Source organism: Dipodomys merriami, unplaced genomic scaffold (genome assembly GCF_024711535.1).
Source record: "Dipodomys merriami isolate MVZ:Mamm:240054 unplaced genomic scaffold, mDipMer1.0.p SCAF_27, whole genome shotgun sequence".
Lineage (NCBI taxonomy): Eukaryota > Metazoa > Chordata > Mammalia > Rodentia > Heteromyidae > Dipodomys > Dipodomys merriami.
The window spans coordinates 5,832,498-5,850,627 of NW_027204159.1; the positions used below are offsets into that span (position 1 = coordinate 5,832,498).

The window sequence follows — 18,130 nt, forward strand, 5'->3', positions numbered from 1 at the left end:
TGAGGGATTGAACCCAGGGCCTCATGCATGCAAGGCAAGCACTCTACCACTGAGCCACCTTCCCAGCCCCTGACTAACTGAAATCTTAAGAAATATTTTGGGGGGTTTTCTTCCTTTAATCCTGGTTTGAATGTGGGGCCTCACTTGAGATTGGCTTGTGCTCTGCCACTTCCAGATCATCGTTTGGAGATGGAATCTCATAGACTTCTCCAAATCCTAGCCTCCTAAGTAGGTGGGGTTACAGAAGTGAGCCATAAAGCTCCCAACATATAATTTCATTAAACATTTCTGGTTGCATCTTTTGCTTATTAAAACTAGAAATAAATTGAAAATGCCAGTCCCAAGTTTTCACATTATAGAAATCTCAAAAGAGCCTTGTAACTAACTAGGCTTGTCTATGCTGATAACACCATTTTGCACCAATCCTTTCAACTCCTGAATTTGTTTCCATTTTAGCCAGTTAGAAAATCCTGTTTAACTTCTCCCATTGGGAAATATAGAAAGTATGACATGTCATAGTCCCAAAGTCAACCACTCACTGACAAACATCAAGATGTTTTTCAAATTTATTTATTTAAAAAAAAATCCAGAATGGATCAAAAAGAACAATCATCAAGGATGTAGGTGCCAGACACAGGCCAAGAAAATAGCTAGAAAAGTATGCCTTGGGAACATTCAGGACTTCATCTCTACCTTAGTTTTAAAAGCTATAACCTAACATAAATAGCTTTGTTTTCCACTGACCTAGCCTCTGCACCTACAAATGTGGCATAGCTAGCTGGCTTGCTTTGCAAAGGCCTCAGTTGAAGGACCACATTTACACACAGGTCATTACAGTATCACTTTTGGCCAACTAAAAGGATCTTAACCTCCATAGGGTCTCATGCTAGGTACATGGCAGACTACCTTCATTTTGTATGAAATGTTTTCATCCCTTGAAAATATGGCCACTTCAGCACAAACTGATCGTTAAGTGATCAATAAACTGTCTCCCTACCCCCTTACATGCTTAAAAGTGACAGGCTAGGGACAGAACATTGTGAACTTTCTACCGTTAGATTTATCACTCATTAATGATTGGTTAGCTAATTAACACTAAATTTACATTAAGGAAATTATATATAGAATACTGCAAAAACACAGTAAAAAGACTGACATTTGCCCATTTCTGCTCAGAAGTCCCTTCACTCCCAAGCTTCATAGTATGCTGTCCTCTCCACTCCAAAATGTACTGTAACTATTACTGTTTCTCCTCCTTTTGATCTTCCTTTTGTTCCCCAGTGCCAGAACTTCCAGAGCCTTCTCGTTCAGATGCCATCTGTTAAGAAAATATTTGAAAACCATTCAAACTTATACAGTAGGGCTGTTTTCTCTGTTGAGCACCAAAAATGAAGAAAAATCCTATCCTACAATTCTAGACTCAATTGTACATTATTGGTGTTCCCTGTGATTTCTTTTGCCAGTTAGACTCACTCCAACAGTCAAGAGGGCAGGGGATTTACTAACTACAATACTCGATTCCCTATCTGATTATGAAGGCAGACTGACAAGTTATTAAGAGCAATTCCAATTATAAAGTTCTAACCAAACACTTGGTTTTTTTTTTGGGTCCCGTCGTGGAGCCTGAACTCTGGGCCTGGGCGCTGTCCCTCAGCTCTTCAGCTCAAGGCTAGCGCTCTACCACTTGAGCCACCTGTTTGTCCTTTCCTCCCTAGTGCTGGGCTTGAAAGGCAAAATCTTTTAATACTCTACCACTGAGCTATTTGTACCCCAGCCCGTCCTTCCCTTTACCTTTTTGTATGCCATTTCAAAGAGCTTCAATGATGCTTGCTGAAGAGAAGATGCTGCCTGCCTAATGTTTTCTCCTGTTTCACTGTCTTTTCGAGCCAAGAGCTCCCTCATTTTGGATATTTCTTCTTTTAGCTTGTTGCACTTAAAAAACAAAAATCAGAATAAGTTTTCCATACTACCATCACTTGTAACCGTAATTTTCAGAAACATTAAGATGAAAACTGAAATGAGCTTTGATGCCATTGGTGATAATGCTCTTTTTAAAAAATAACCCACCTCATCAGCAGGCAGTTGGTCTTTGAATTCTTCCATCTTTGTTTCTGTGTCATGAATAATTCCTTCAGCCATGTTAACTGCTTCAACTCGTTCCTTAGAGAAAAAAGTTTTAAACAGTTAGTACCTACTACATACAGGTACAGTAAAAATGGAGAATTCACTGTGCTTCGAGGTAGAATGGCTTTTCAGAGATTTATTTGAGCTAGATTCTGTAACATGGAAATTTTGATAAAACTCTAAAAGACCAAAAACAAAGTAACCGCCCCTCCCCCCAAAACACACACACACACACACACATACGACAAGGCTGGGCACTGGTGGCTTACTCTAATTCTAGCTATTCAAGAGGCTGAGATCTTCTGAGAATCACAAGCCAGCCAGGGCAGTAAAGACTGTGAGTCTCTTACCTCCAATCAACCACCAAAAAAGTTGGAAGTAGAGGGCTGGGAAGGTGGCTCAGTGGTAGAGCGCTTGCCTTGCATGCCTGAGGACCTGGGTTCGATTCCTCAGCACCACATAAGCAAAAACAAAAAAGCCGGAAGTGGTGCTGTGGCTCAAGTGATAGAGCGCTAGCCTTGAGCTGAAGAGCTGAGGGACAGCACCCAGGCCCCACAACTGGACCCCCCCCAAAAAAAGTTGGAAGTAGAGTATGGCTCAAGCTTTGAGTAAAAAGCTCAAGGACAGTACCCAGGACTCACAAACTGACAAACACACAAACCACAAGCCAGACATGGTAGCTTGTCTGTAATCTCAGATATTAATTAGGTAGGCTTAAATGGAAATATATCAAGACCTCAGACATTCTACAGTTATAAGGGGAAGGAATAGTAAACTGGGGTTGAGGAAAGCAAAAATAAAAATCAGTGATATGGCCCAAACTCACATCTATGCCCCATGCCCAAGTCTTACTAATATTAAATTTAGAAGGCCAAAGCAATCACCTTCTTTCGACGGTCTTCCTCCGCATACTTCTCTGCATTTTTAACCATGTTTTCAATATCATCTTTGCTTAACCCACCAGAAGACTGGATTACAACTGTAATTTAAGAAGAGATGGAAAAAGGGTGAAAGAAGGAAGAATATCTTCAGTTTTTGTCCTCTGTCTAGAAAGGAATTCCCTATTGCCCTATAATCAAACCAAGGGTCCAAAATATAAGAAGATCAACTGGTCTGCCTGCCTACTGAAACCTGTCTCATCTACAGGCTTATTATTACTCCTTCCTCCCAAACATCACACTTTCAAAAGCAAATCTGGTACCTAAGAAAGGGCAAAGACTTCATCCTTCCCCTAGAATGAAGGGGAAAAGATAATGAGTGCGAGTTTGTTTACCAACAGATGTCCTCCATCTTATTCATTGTCTAATAAATGAAGACTTACTCTGCTGCTCCCGTCCTGTGCCTTTATCTTTGGCAGAAACATGTACAATTCCATTGGCATCAATGTCAAATGTAACTTCAATCTGAGGGACTCCACGAGGGGCTGGAGGAATTCCAATCTAGAATAACATCCAGAGTAAACTTCATGAAAGATTTGGTTCAGTATTATCATTTCCCTATCTGTATGGTCTTAGGGTGAACACAATATTTGCTTTTTGGAAGGAATATCTTCACTTAATGTACAAAAGCAAGTTTGTTAACTGAGGGTTGTAGTTTCATTGCTGCTTAAAATTAAGATATAAAATAGCTAAAAGTTTGCTGTATTGACTACAATGGTGATGTACCTTGGGACACAGAGAATGAAAAGCAATCTCCCCACTATAGCTCACCAAAAATTGGTAAGTAATGCTGATAAGAAACTAGTAATTATTAGGGGGGCTCATGCCTGTAATCCTACTCAGGAGGCTGAGATCTGAGGATCATGGTTCATAGCCTGCCTGGGCAGGAAAGTCTATGAGACTCTTATCTCTAATTAACCACCAGAAGACCGGAAGGGCCCTGTGGCTCAGGTGGTAGATTGCTTGTCTTGAGCTGAAGAGCTCAGGGACAGCGCTCAGGCCCAGAGTTCAAGCCCCATAACCGACAAGAAACAAATAAACTAGTAATTATTAGATGTATCCTTTTATTTTTTTTTTGGTGCCAATCTTGGGGCTTAAGCCCAGGGCTTGGGCGCTGTCCCTGAGCTTTTTGTTGTTGTTGTTGTTGGTTGTGGGGCTTGAACTCTGAGCCTGGGCCCTGTCCCTCAGCTCTTCAGCTCAAGGCTAGCGCTCTACACTTGAGCCACAGCGCCACTTCCGGTTTCCTGAATGGTTTATTGGAAATAAGAGTTCCACGGACTTTCCTGCCCAGGCTGGCTTTGAACCACGATCCTCAGATCTCAGCCTCCTGAGTAGCTAGGATTACAGGCGTGAGCCACCAGAGCCCAGCTCCCTGAGCTTTTTTGCTCCAGGCTAGTACTCTTACCACTGGAGCCCCAGCTCCAGTTCAGGCTTTTTGGTGGTTCTTTTAGTCATGGTCTTTCCTGCCTGGGCTGGCTTTGAACTATGATCCTCAGATATGTCTCCTGAATAGTTAGGATTACAGGTGTGAGCCACCAGCGCCCAGCTAGGTATCTCATCTCTTAGGTGAAATAAGGAATTTCTTTGAGTTCATGCTGTTTCTGAACACTTCCCAGAATCTTATACTCATAAACAATAATGCATTAAATAAGGCATCCAGGTAATAATGGAAATCATGGACAGAATTCTTCTGCATTTCTAAGTTTAATATAGTATATATGTATTTGAGTTTATAGGAGTTGGAAACTATGGAACTTTTATAGCAAAGAAATCAAGGTGTAGAGTATTACTGTCATAGTACCTACCAAAGTAAACTGACCAAGAAGTTTGTTATCTCCAGCCATCTCTCTCTCACCCTGACATACTTTAATCTCTACTTGAGTCTGTCCATCAGCAGCAGTTGAAAATACCTAGGAAGAAAATTTCTTGGGTTGTCAATCTGATTAAACTACGCTCTTTATATAGAAGACAAACCAGGGAAGTAATTACAGTCTCATTCCTACATTAACTGGGTCCTGTACAATAGGTTTAGAACAAAGGCCTATCTAATGTCTTTACAGAGAATAAGAGTAGGATTAGTGTACCAGAAGGGCATTTAACAGCTATTGTTTCAACTAAGCAAATGCACTGTATAAAGATAAAGCAGTAGCAAAGAAAGGTATCAGAATAAGGAGATAAATACTGAAGTTTGCTAATCTGGGCAAACAAGGATCAGAGGTAGATATTTATCATGTGCTCAGTTATAGAAAGTCACCACATACTTTTTTCAGAATGATGTGTTGACAAAACATCACTGCACAAACAGGAGCAATACAGTATTTCAGCAGTACAATATTTACTGGTTAGCAAAAGTATATACCACTACGCTGAAATAATTTTTAATCCAAGACCAAGCCATACCCACAAAACTGTGTGATAGCTCACCACACCATCCACCTCTATCATTCACCCAGAAAACAAGCAGTCTCATATAGTCTAGCCACAGCAGTGTTTTTCCTGCTTTGAGAACAGAAGAGAATACAAACAATGAGATGCTTTAGAAGATGACTATCAATGTCTATTCTAAAAGCATTGCTGCCCCCTGATGTAATAACTTTCAGGAACAAAAAAGGGAAACAAAGCTAAGAACTGGTCTGGGTTGGTAAACAAAGTAAAAATAACTCCAATCATACCACTCACAGAACACTTCTGCAAGAAGGAGGATGAAGGATGGTTCTTACCTGGCTCTTTTTGGTTGGAATGGTGGTATTCCTGTTAATAAGTTTGGTAAACACACCTCCTAGAGTCTCAATACCCAGAGACAGGGGAGTAACATCCAGAAGTAGCACATCTGTGACATCACCAGCTAACACACCTCCCTGAATGGCAGCTCCAATGGCCACAGCCTCATCAGGATTAACAGCTTTACTTGGGGCTCGGCCAAAAAGATCTTGCACAGTCTGCTGAACCTAATATAAAGAAGAATCTGTTACTCAACTCTCAGGGCAACTGACACAGAAGAGTAAGATAGAGAATGTGTCCTAAAGTATCAGCCAGATCTCAACATATTAACTCAAATGGAAGAATGCTTACTCAGAGGGATAATGGAAGGGGCAACACTGATCAAGAAGCATTGTACTAACCCGAATTGTACTAACCCAAATTATGGAACTATAACTTCTTTGTACAATTGATAATATTATTTATTCTAATTACTTCTTTCAGTTGAATTGTTAAATGTTTTGGTAATACAATTTAGTCACAGAATATTTTATTCATTGTCCATTTTAATTTGTAAAATATAGTATGTTTCTCCATACAATACATTAAATCAAGTGAAACAGGGTACTTATCAAGGGGACTTATCAATTGAGAGGGCTATCTCTTGTTCTATACAGTATTACTAAAACCAACTTAAAACAGCAGTAATAGGGGCTGGGAATGTGGCTCAGTGGTAGAGTGCTCGCCTTGCAAGCATGAGGCCCTGGGTTTGATTCCTCAGCACCACATAAACAGAAAAAGCCGGAAATGGCGCTGTGGCTCCAGTGGTAGAGCGCTAACCTTGAGCTGAAGAGCTGAGGGACAGCGCCCAAGCCCAGAGTTCAGGTCCCATGACCGGCAAAAAAAAAACAAAAAAAAACAGCAGTAATAGTTAAATATTCAAACAATAGTCAAACAATGTTAAAATGGGGACATAAGACAGGTGCCAGTGGCTCTCATCTGTAATCCTAGCTACTCAAGGAGGCTGAGATTTGAGGATCATGATACAAAGCCAGCCCAGGCAGTTAAGTCCATGAGAGTCCTTATCTCAAATTAACCAGAAGTGAAATTAACCAGAAAACCAGAAGTGGCCCTGTGGCTCAAGTGGTGGAGCATTAGCCTTGAGCTGAAGAGCTGAGGGACAGCACCCAGGCCCAGAGTTCAGCCCCACAACAGCTCTCCCCCACCCCCCAAAAAAGATTCTCCTTGACACTTTTCCCTCCAGGTTTATTCTGGGTTTACTTTCCCAAGTCAATGTATTTCAACAGAAAAACTAATAAAAAGCTAACATCATTAACCTAGTGTCAAGAAATTCAGAAAGTTTATGTTTATCTGGGCACCACTAGTCTATAATCCTAGCTAGTTAAGAAGCTGAGATATGAGGATGATTTGAAGCCAGCTTGGTCACAAAAAGTCTGAGATTCTTATCTCCAAGTAATACCTCTTCTACTCCCAGAGCCAGAAGTGGAGCTATGGCAAGTGCTAAAGCACTAGCCTTGACAAGAAAAACTGGGCATCACCCAGGACTAGAGTTCAGGCCCCAGTATTAGCACAATTTTAAAAAGTGTGCCTATTATTTTCTGCACAGTTTTCAGAATGATGTGAATATATAAAATGCATACTATGCTGAAAAGACTTATGACCAAATACCCTCCCCTCTAGGAGTTGACTGTACAAAGTTATTTACATAATCTTTGGCCTCAAATTTTCATTCCTAAAAGCTTAAAAGATGCATGTTCAGGATGCTCCCTTTTCCCACATCTAAAGACATTCTGCTCTTCCTAAATCCTTTATTTATACCCTTCAATTAAAGGATGAAGCTAAAAACTGGGACAACAATCTCATCTCCCTTTTCTTTTCCCCAGTCGTGGTGCTTGACCTATGAATTCTAGGCCTAGGCACTGACCCTCAACTCTTCAGTTCAAGGCAAGCGCTTTACCACTTGAGCTACAGCTCCACTTACGGTTTTCTAGTGGTTTATTGGAATTTATAAGGGTTCACGGACATTCCTGTCCTGGCTGGCTTTGAACTGTGATCCTCAGATCTCAGCCTCCTGCGTAGCTAGGATTACATCTTTTCAAGATGACCTGGGAAAGAGAATGGGTCCCAAGAATACATTGTGTACATTTTTTTCCTCCATGATAAGGATCCATAGGTCCATACCTTAGGCATCCTAGTCATGCCACCAACAAGAATCACTTCTCCTATGTCACTCTTGGTGACTTCTGCATCCTGCATAGCTTTCTGGCAGGGAGCAATAGTCCTCTTGATAAGATCAGTGACGATTCCCTCAAATTGAGCCCGTGTCAGCTTCATATTCAAATGCTTAGGTCCAGAAGCATCCATAGTGAGATATGGCAAGTTGATGTCAGTCTGTCAGGAAATGTTTAATTAAATGTCAGTGGGAAGGCCAAAGGGTAGTTAAATTTCTTTAATACTCCAGTTAAAAGGCGACCATAACCTAGGATGTCTTGAAAAGAAGTCTCAGGAAGGGTGAGACTTTAAGGCAATTACTCCTAAGATGCAACCTCTTACTACTCCAGATATCAACAGTATAGAATCTGCTTTAATGATGCCTACAAATTTTTCCTGTGTAGACAAAAGAAAAAATTCCGCAGAGATAAAGAACTATGGGTCAGTACTTGACGGATGGGTTGGGCCAGTAAGTGGGGGAAGGAGGCAAGGAAGGATTAATCTGGTATTCTTCTTGTATGAAAACAGAACAAGGGCAGCTCATGCCTGTAATCCTAGCTACTCAGGAGGCTGAGATCTAAGGATTACTGTTTAAAGCCAGCCAAAGCAGGAAAGTTCATGAGACTTTTTCTTTTTTGTTTTGCCAGTCTTGGGCCTTGAACTCATGGCCTGGGCTCTGTCCCTAGCCTCTGTGCTCAAGGCTAGCATTCTACTACTTGAGCCACAGCACTTTCTAGTCTTTTCTGTTTCTGTGGTACTGAGGAATCAAACCCAGGGCTTGATGCATGCTAGTCAAGCACTCTACCACTAAGCCTCATCATTCCCAGCCCTCAAGAGACTCCAATTAACCACCAGAAAACTCAAAGTGGAGCTGTGGCTCAAAGTGGTAGAATACTAGCCTTGAGTAGAAAAGCTCAAGACAGCTCAGGTCCTGAGTTCAAGGCCCATCACACAAAAAAGTTGAAACTGTTTTCAAGGGGATTGAATAAAGGAGATGGATGAGTAAAGGAGAGGGATGGAGGTGAGACTGATTTGAATACAAAAGAACAGGAAGCTGGTGGCTCATGTCTGAATCAGTTCAAAGCCAGCCTGGACAAGAAGTCTGTGAGACTCTTATCTCCAATTAACCACCAGAAAACCAGAAATGGTGCTTTGGCTCAAATGGTAGAGTGGTTGCCTTGAACTGAAGAGCTCAGGGATAGCGCCCAAGCTCAGAGTTCAAGCCCCACTACTGACTCCCCCCCAAAAAAGTCACAAAGAACCTCCTGCTGAACAAATATTTTTTTTTCTTTTTTGGTGCCAGATCTGGGGCAAAAAAAAAGCAAGGCTGTAAAGGTGGCTCAGTGGTAGTGCTTGCCTTGCATGCACTGGGTTCAGTTCCTTAGCACCACATAAGCAGAAAATGCTAGAAGTGGGCTGTGGCCAAGCGGTAGAATGCTAGCCTTGAGCTGAAGAGCTGAGGGACAGCACCCAGGCCCAGAGTTCAGGCCACATGACCACAAAAAAAAAACCAAAAAACAAAAAAAAACACATGAGATCACCAATTAATCATGAAATAACCAGAAAGAAGTATAGCTGTGGTTCAAATGGTAGAGCACTAGCAAAAGAACCCTAAAGACAGTGGCCAGGCCTGGAGCTCAAGCCTCAGTATAAGCACCAATAAATAAATAAAGAAGGAAAGAAATTAGGAAGGAAAGAATGAAGTAAGGAAATAAATACACGCTCAGGCTAAATGGGTACATCAAGACTAAGGGAATCTTCCATGTCTCACCTGCACAGATGAAGAGAGTTCACACTTAGCCTTCTCAGCGGCTTCCCGTACCCTCTGTAGTGCCATGTTGTCTTTGGTCAAATCAACCCCTGTCTACAAAATGAAGACACACAATACTAGCATTAGTGAACTGATAAGCACTATTTATACTTTATAATAGCCTTGTGTTTGTTGCCAACCACAAGCTACAATAATCACCACAGAGGCTGGGAAGGTGGCTCAGTGGTAGAGTGCTTGCCTTGCATGCATGAGGCCCTGGGTTCGACTCCTCAGCACCACATAAGCAAAAAGAAAAAAAGCCGGAAGTAGCGCTGTGGCTCAAGTGGTAGAGCGCTAGCCTTGAGCTGAAGTGAAGAGCTGAGGGACAGTGCCCAGGCCCAGAGTTCAGACTCCACGACCTGACCCCCCCCCCCCGCAAAAAATAATCAGCATAGTTCAATTCACCCATGAACTTGAAATGTAATTATTTCACTACAAAAAACTGTAAGAAAGCAAAAAACAATCTGAATAGAGAAATCATCAAAGTTGCAATGCCTATGTATTGAACTGACCTCTCTCTTGAACTCCTTTACAATGTGTCGTAACAAAGCCTGGTCAAAGTCTTCACCACCTAAGAAAGTGTCCCCATTGATAGATTTCACCTCAAATACGCCTTTCTGAATTTCCAGGACAGAAATATCAAAAGTTCCACCACCTAAATCATACACAGCAATGCTAGAAAGAAAGGGAAAAAAAACTTTAAGGAACAAAAGTTATCAGGAGGAAATGAAGCTCAACATCAAGTGAAGATAAACCTCTTTACTTCCATGAGGAATAATTGTTAACTGCCTAAGTATTAGGCTTGAACTCAGGGCCTGAGTGCTGTCTTTTTAATTTTTCACTCGCAGCTGGTACTCTACACTTGAGCTACAGCTTGGAGTTAGCTTGGAGCTAGGAGGGTCAGGAATTTTTCTGCCTTAGCTGACTTCACACCATGGAGCCTTAGATTTCAGTCTTCTCAGTAGCTAGGATTAAAGGTGTGAGCAACCAGGTTTCAGATTTTTTGTTATTGTTGGTGTGGGCTTAAACTCGGGGCCTAGAAGCTGTCTTTGAGCTCTTTTGCTCAAGGATAGCCTTTTACCACAGCTCAACTTCTGGTTTTCTGGTGGTTAACTGGCAATAAAAAGTCTCACACACTTTCCTGCCTAAGCTGGCTTTGAACCACAATTCTCAGACCTCAGACTCCTAGTTAGGGTTACAGCCGTGAGCCATCAGCACATGGGCAGGTTTCAAAATTTTCAATCAACCACTGTTTATGAAGGTACTTGCCAATATGCATACTAACAAAAAAAAATTACCATGTTTCAACAGTAGAATGGTCTTGAAATAAGCAATGACTTAAATTAAGTCTTAGGGCTGCCTAATCTTAATTCAGGTCATAATTTACAGCATAAACTTACACTTTGTCTTCAGATTTGTCTAGACCATAGGCCAGAGCAGCAGCTGTGGGTTCATTAATCACCCGAAGCACATTTAGTCCTGATATCTGGCCAGCATCCTTAGTAGCCTAGAAAAGACAGAGATTATATACATATATATAGATTGATAAGATATATGTAGATAGATAGGTTTTGTTTTTTTTAAAAAGCACTTTCACCCTTGTGTCAGAAGTACTATTATCTTCTGTAAATAAGAGAGGTAACTGGCCTTACCTGTCTCTGTGAATCATTGAAATAAGCAGGGACGGTAATCACAGCATTTTTTGCTGCATGTCCCAAGTAATTTTCTGGAAAAGAATCAAAGAATAAAGCTCAACACAGCATTATTCCAGGTAAAATAAGCAATATGTATCCTAATAACCAAGTGTTATCCTTTTTGAAACCAAAGACATCATTAATCAGTTAGAAAGTAACAGGTAGGGAGACCTTGTAGGTTAACACTAACAGTAAAGATATTGTTAACATCTGAGAGGAGGAGAAAAAGAGGCAAAAATAGCTTAATGGTAGAATCCTTGCCTACTGTGCATTAGGCCCAATGCTGAATCAGAGGCAGTAAAAAAGGATTTGGGCCAGGTGCCAGTGGCTCATGCTTATAATCCTAGCTACTTAGGAGGCTGAGATCTGAGGATTGTTGTTTGAACCAGACCAAGTAGAAAAGTCAGTGAGACTCTTAAATCTCCTAGTAAGCATCAAAAAAGCCAATGTGGACAGAGTGCACAAAAAGCTCAGGCCTAATGCCCATGCTCTAAGTTCAAGGCCAGGACTGGCACACACACAAAAAAGCCCAGGATATCATATCAGTTAACACTCAAAAACCTCATCTTCATTTCAGTGAAGGGTCACCGTTGTACAATAACTTCTAGACTGAAATAACCGCTAGTTTTTAAGGGAAAAAGGCTTAATATATAACCTTTGGCTCTTAATATATAACCCTCTCTTTTAATAAGAAAAAAAGAAACGTGCCAAGTATCATTGGGAAAACTTCAGTTCTTTCTGCAGGCTACATTTAAAGAGTAACAATATATATATACTTTTTTTTATCCCTAGGCTTTCTGTACACAAGGCACAATGATTCATCTATAAGATACTACAGAACTAGTAACCTGAGAGGAACCATTCAATTCTTTGAACTTTTCCCAGACGTGAATTAAGTCAACTCACCTGCAGTTTCTTTCATCTTCATCAACACAAATGCTCCAATTTGGCTTGGAGAATAGAGTTTTCCATGAGCCTCAACCCAGGCATCACCATTAGAGGCCCGGACAATTTTAAAAGGAACATTCTTCCTGAAAGACACAAAAATTATATGGAGAAAGTTAGGTACTATAATCTGTTATGACAAGCATATAATACATTATGTCTATTTTTCACTCTAAAAGGAATCACAGCTAATAAATGATGTCTCAAAAAGATTTTGACTACCTTGCCAGCAATTCCATTGGAAAATGAAGGCATGAGCCACTGGTGCCCAGATCAAGCATTGTTTCTTTGTTTTTGTCGGTTGTGAGGCTTGAACTCTGGGCTTGGGCGCTGTCTCTACGCTCTTCAGCTCAAGGCACCGAAGCCTAGCAAGCATTGGTTTTTAAACCAAAATTAACTTAAGCCTGGCAACCAGGGGCTCGTGCCTGTAATCCTAGCTGCTCAGGAGACTGAGATCTGAGGATCACGGTTCAAAGCCAGCCCAGGCAGGAAAGTCTGTGAAACACTTTATCTCCAATAAACAACCAGAAAACCAAAGGGGCGTGGTAGCTCAAGTGGTAGAGCGCTAGCCTTGAGCTGAAGAGCTGAGGGACAGCATTCAGGCCCACAGCGGGTGCTTGCCAATGAGCATAAAGCATCAGATAATGAGTTCAAATCCCAATTGTCTCCAAGGGGGGAGCGGGGTTGGGATGGGACGGACAACAAAGTTCAGGAATGCCTTACTATCTTCATATATCTTATCTATATGATCTATCATGTATAGGTCAATATAAAGACCTAACCTGTAAAAGCAAAAAGATTTTATTAAGGAATTATCCTTTGGTAGAGATATGCAGATTCCCCAAGGACAATAAAGTGATTAAATTAAGGTGTAACAGGAATCCTGTTCAAAATACTGAAATCTTGTGATTCAGCTAGTACTCACAGGTCTTTCTGTACTTCAGGGTCATCATATCGTCGGCCAATTAGACGTTTGGTGGCATAGAATGTATTGTTTGGGTTGGTGACAGCTTGTCGCTTTGCTGGCATGCCAACAAGGCGTTCACCATCTGCTGTAAAGGCAACAACGGAAGGGGTGGTTCTGGCACCTTCAGCATTCTCCAGCACCTAAAATTTCCAAAGTAAGACAAAATATGCTTGCAGCGATCACTGTCATCTTTATAGCAATTGCTTAGGATACAAAGCAACAGCCACATGGAAGGTACAGAAAAGAAAATCAAAGTTTGAGGTTAGCCTAGGCTAAAGATGGCCAGCTCAGCTGTGCAGGAGAAAAACATGGGAAGTTCTGAGATTGCTCCCAGCTAAAGCTGGAGACCCTATATTTGAAAAATAACTAAAAGAAAAAGGGCAGCAGTGGGGGCGGGCACGAGGGAGGATATGGGGCTAGTGGTACAGCCCTTGTCTAACAAGCTCAAGGCCAAGTTCAAGCCTCAGTATTGCCAAAACCAAACCGTTATATAACTGGCCCTAAACCACGAAACAAATGCCTATGAATAGTAATACTAATTTGGATGTTTTGTTACTGTAAATGTAGATTCACTAAATATCAAATTTTGAAAGACGATATGAACTTAATATATCTTATTGTTTTTAATCCTTTTCCCGAACTTACAAATTATAACAAAAAACAAAAGGGGGGGGGGGAACCACAAAAGCTACCAGGTAGTAAAGCACTAGGAGCCCTGAGTTTGAACCTTAGTAAAAGCCAAAAAAATCATTGCTAGAAAAGTTCTCTTTCAATATGGATGTCACATTTTTGTGGTGACTACAAATTTCAAGCATATAGAAAAAAATGCCAAAAAAGTATAAATTATGACTAAGGAAGGGATTATTACTCTGGCTTGGTACCCAAGTACAATAAGATTCCTATACATAGCTCAGATTGTCTCAGAGGAGGGCATGGTACAAACAGGAAGCATTAAACTTTCATAAATGGAAGAGGCAAGACTGTAGTCTCAGGTGCTCTAAATCTTAGTAAGAATCCAGAGAATAAAGGTTTCATGTACATCGCAAGAAAACTTCACAGTAATAGCCTCTATGTAGCAGGAACATGTTAGACATGGAAATCTACTTCCATTTGGTCCACACATCCAAAACTGTTCCAAGTGACCTCTAAAATTGCAAGACTTTATATGAGAGCAAGACATTCCAGTATCTTTTCATCTCAGAAAAATACATTTAAATCCTATACCAGAAAGTAAAATGCTTCTGATTATCAGCACCACAAAGGTTTGGGAAGGAGGGTGCAATTTAGTTGGTAGAGCAGTTGGTCTAAGATGTATGAGGGCCTGAGTTCTACCTCCAGAATCTCAAAAATACAGTAAAATAAACAAAAATAAATCCAAACCCAAAGTAGTTTTTAGAGTGCCAATCAGGTCTCAGAATCCCTTATGTACAAAATGTTGGATTAAAGAAAGTGACTCTGGGGGGGAGGGGGGAGGCTGGGAAGGGATGTGAAGGGTAAACCAAAGGAGGAGGGTGCAATGCTTGGTAAGAAATGTACGCATTATCCTGCCCATGTAATTGTAACCCCTCTGTACAGTATGTTCACAAATAAAATTAAATTAAATTAAAAAAAAAAGTGACTCAAGAGTTTCTGATCATGCTTACCTTTGCTTGTTTGCCCTCCATAACTGCCACACAAGAGTTGGTAGTGCCCAAATCAATACCAACCACTGCACCCTTGATTGCTTCTGACCTATAAGACATTTAAAACAGTATCATGGTTGTTATATTAAAAGTGACCTCCAGGGGCTGGGAAGGTGGCTCAGTGGTAGAGCGCTTGCCTTGCATGCTCAAGGCCCTGGGTTCGATTCCTCAGCACCACATAAGCAAAAAGAAAAAAGCCGGAAGTGGCACTGTGGCTCAAGTGGTAGAGCGCTAGCCTTGAGCTGAAGAGCTGAGGGACAGTGCCCAGGCCCAGAGTTCAGGCCCCACAACCGGACCCAAAAAAAAAAAAAAAAAAAAAAAAAAAAAAAAAAAAAGTGACCTCCAAAATGACTAGAGAAAATATACTGAAAATTTGATATGGGACTTGATAATGACACATTATGTAATACAAATAAATGGGTAATTGAGAGCAACAGTTACTAACAAATGCAAAGACTAGTGATAGGGAGTGGGGGGAGAGGATGTTTAATGGCTATTACTTTCCTTCAAAGAGAGTTAAGAACTCAGGGACAGCACCCAGATCCAGAGTTCAAGCCCCATGGTCGACAGAAAGAGAGAAAGAAAGAAAGAAAGAAAGAAAGAAAGAAAGAAAGAAAGAAAGAAAGAAAGAAAGAAAGAAAGAAAGAAAGAAAGAAAGAAAAGAAAGAAAGGGAGAGAAAGAAAGGAAAAGAAGGAAGGAAGGAAGGAAGGAAAGTTATGCCTGGCACCTGTGGCACATGCCTGTAATCCTAGCTACTGAGGAGGCTAAGATCTGAGGATTGTGGTTCAAAAGGCCAGCCCAGGCAGGAAAGTCTGTGAGACTGTTATCTCCAATTAACCACCAGAAAACATGAAGCCAAGCTGTGGCTCCAAAGTAGTAAAGCACTACCCTAGAGCACAAAAGGTCTGGGATAGCACCACGCCCTGAGTTCAAGCCCCACAACCAACAAAAAGAAAAGGAAATTATACTTACGCATAATCCCTCCTGGAAACAAATCTAAAAGCCTCATGACTAAGGCCATTCCAGCTATCCTGAAAAAAAGAAAAAAGTCATCATTTACCAACTACATATGGGAAATTTGTTTTGTTTTGTTAGTCCTGGGCCTTGAAGTCAGGGGCCTGGGCACTGTCTCTGAGCTTCTTTTGCTCAAGGCTAGCACTTTACCTCTTGAGCCATAGCACCACTTCAGGTGTTTCTATATAAGTGGTACTGAGGAATTGAACTCAGGGCTTCATGCATTGCTAGGCAAGCACTCTACCACTAAGCCACATTCCCAACCCTACATGAGGAAATTTTGGCTTGTTCCAATTATTATCCAGAGGAACTGAGTTCCTCAGGATTATCCTGAGGAGGCAGCCAGTATAAAGGACACAGACAAAAATGCTTAGCATACAGGTAAAAAAGTAAATACAGCTGTCTTGGAAGTACATTACAATAGGGCTTTTCAACCTTGGCGTTACTGATCTTAAGACAAATTTTTCCTTGTTGTGGGGGCTGTTCTTGAATTTTAGGATGTTTAGAAGCAACCATGACCTCTACTCAACTAGAAGCTAGAATATATTATCCTCAACTCACAATAACCTAATTTATCTCAAGCCCTTGCCAAAAAGCCTCTGGGGACAGAGTACTTCTGGGTTAGGGACCAATGCACACATACTTATCAGTTTTCCTTGTACAAGTGTGTATCTTACCCTGAATGTGTGTACTCGAGTTTAGATTTAGAACCACGGTTACTAACTTGGTGGAGTATTTAAAAAATTCAAAAAGGATTAAATAGTGGCCTTCCACGGAATAAAAACCCTTACTTTCACAACTTAACCTCTGACTGTCTCAAGCATTCCACAATGCCCACCACTGACTGGAGAGCTACAGTTCCCATTCCCCAAAGAAGCACTTTTTCTCTTTGATAACGGGTAACTCCCTCCACCCACAATCTGCCATGTTCCAAATAGCCAATGGGTACTATCCCACAGAAAAGGTTTTGTAAAGATGCTCTTTAGTCAAAAATCGGACTTAGACTCTATCTCCCACTTCTTGTTTAATGAGCTTCCTCCACCCCCCGCCCCGCTCTTTTAATAGCAATAACGAGAGCATCGGGGGCGCTGCTTTACAGAAAAAGGCAACCGTACTCTCAGGTTAAAACAGAACCTATACTAGCTCTCCCACTAATCTTTGTTCTGGGGGTAAAACCTATCCAACCCTCCAGATTGGGGCTGCCAGGACCACTATCTCCTAATTATTAGACTCTACATCGGGAGGAGTGTGACTCAGCAGGGCCCAAGGCACAGCGGTAGAACTCTGAAGAAGGCCTTGATCCGGCAGCACAAACTGTTAGGTGGTTCGTTATGTGGTTCGCTATCTTCCTTTCCTACGCATTTCTCCCCGAGGAGCCTGACCTCGAAGGGCGTACACGGCCTGCTCCGCTGACGGCTGAGGTTTTGAGTTCCGAAGGAATGCCCGGAAGTTCCTTACCTGGTGGCGGGCGGCCGTGGGGCCCCGGGAGGCTGCGGCGCCCACGAGCCGGGCTGCTGCGGTTCGGCTGGCGCTTATCATGGTGGCGGGACGGATGGAGCTCAAGAGGCAAGAAACCACCCCGTAGGCCCGGAGCTGCGCAGCACTGTGGAGGCAGCGTTTCTGGAAACCTCCAACCACGTGGGGTGGGGGGCGGGGGTTGGCCACTGCGCCCCAAAGGCCCGCTTTTCCGCTAAGGTGTCCTCAGCACAGCCTGATCAAAAAACACTACTTTACTTACGCTTCTGGTACCACAAAGTGGGAGTATTGAGCCCTAAAGCAGAAGTGTAGAAAATACAACCCTCTAGTTATACGTGCATAGGCTGTGGGTTCAGTAAAGAGCGCGAAGAGACGAGATCATTCAGGCAGTACTCCAGATAGTCCTGGTCCTCGGTGGCAGGAAAGACTCAAGGTCACACGGGATAAATTGCGAACGGATTACAGTCTCCTTGCGTCAGTTGCGCGAAAGGTGGAGCCTGTTGCGCCTGCGCAGGTGGTGTCCCGCTAAAGTTCTGGAGCGCATGTG

General features: G+C 41.9%; 1 protein-coding gene and 1 non-coding gene across 2 annotated transcripts; both read right to left on the reverse strand.

The window, feature by feature from the left end:
- Positions 1-550: 550 nt before the first annotated feature.
- Positions 551-17,747, reverse strand: Hspa9 (heat shock protein family A (Hsp70) member 9). The gene is made up of 17 exons (XM_070036105.1): positions 17,566-17,747; positions 16,066-16,124; positions 15,054-15,141; positions 13,369-13,550; positions 12,405-12,529; positions 11,457-11,530; positions 11,205-11,311; positions 10,317-10,479; positions 9,766-9,858; positions 7,965-8,174; positions 5,783-6,010; positions 4,868-4,972; positions 3,446-3,563; positions 3,009-3,103; positions 2,068-2,160; positions 1,792-1,932; positions 551-1,318 (listed from the first exon to the last, which is right to left on the reverse strand). The coding sequence occupies exons 1-17, from the start codon at positions 17,644-17,646 to the stop codon at positions 1,241-1,243; spliced, it is 2,040 nt and encodes a 679-aa protein (XP_069892206.1). The 5' UTR covers positions 17,647-17,747; the 3' UTR covers positions 551-1,240.
- Positions 5,294-5,361, reverse strand: LOC138837536 (small nucleolar RNA SNORD63). Its single transcript, XR_011375340.1, has one exon. It is a non-coding gene; the product is annotated as a small nucleolar RNA SNORD63 (small nucleolar RNA).
- Positions 17,748-18,130: the final 383 nt, after the last annotated feature.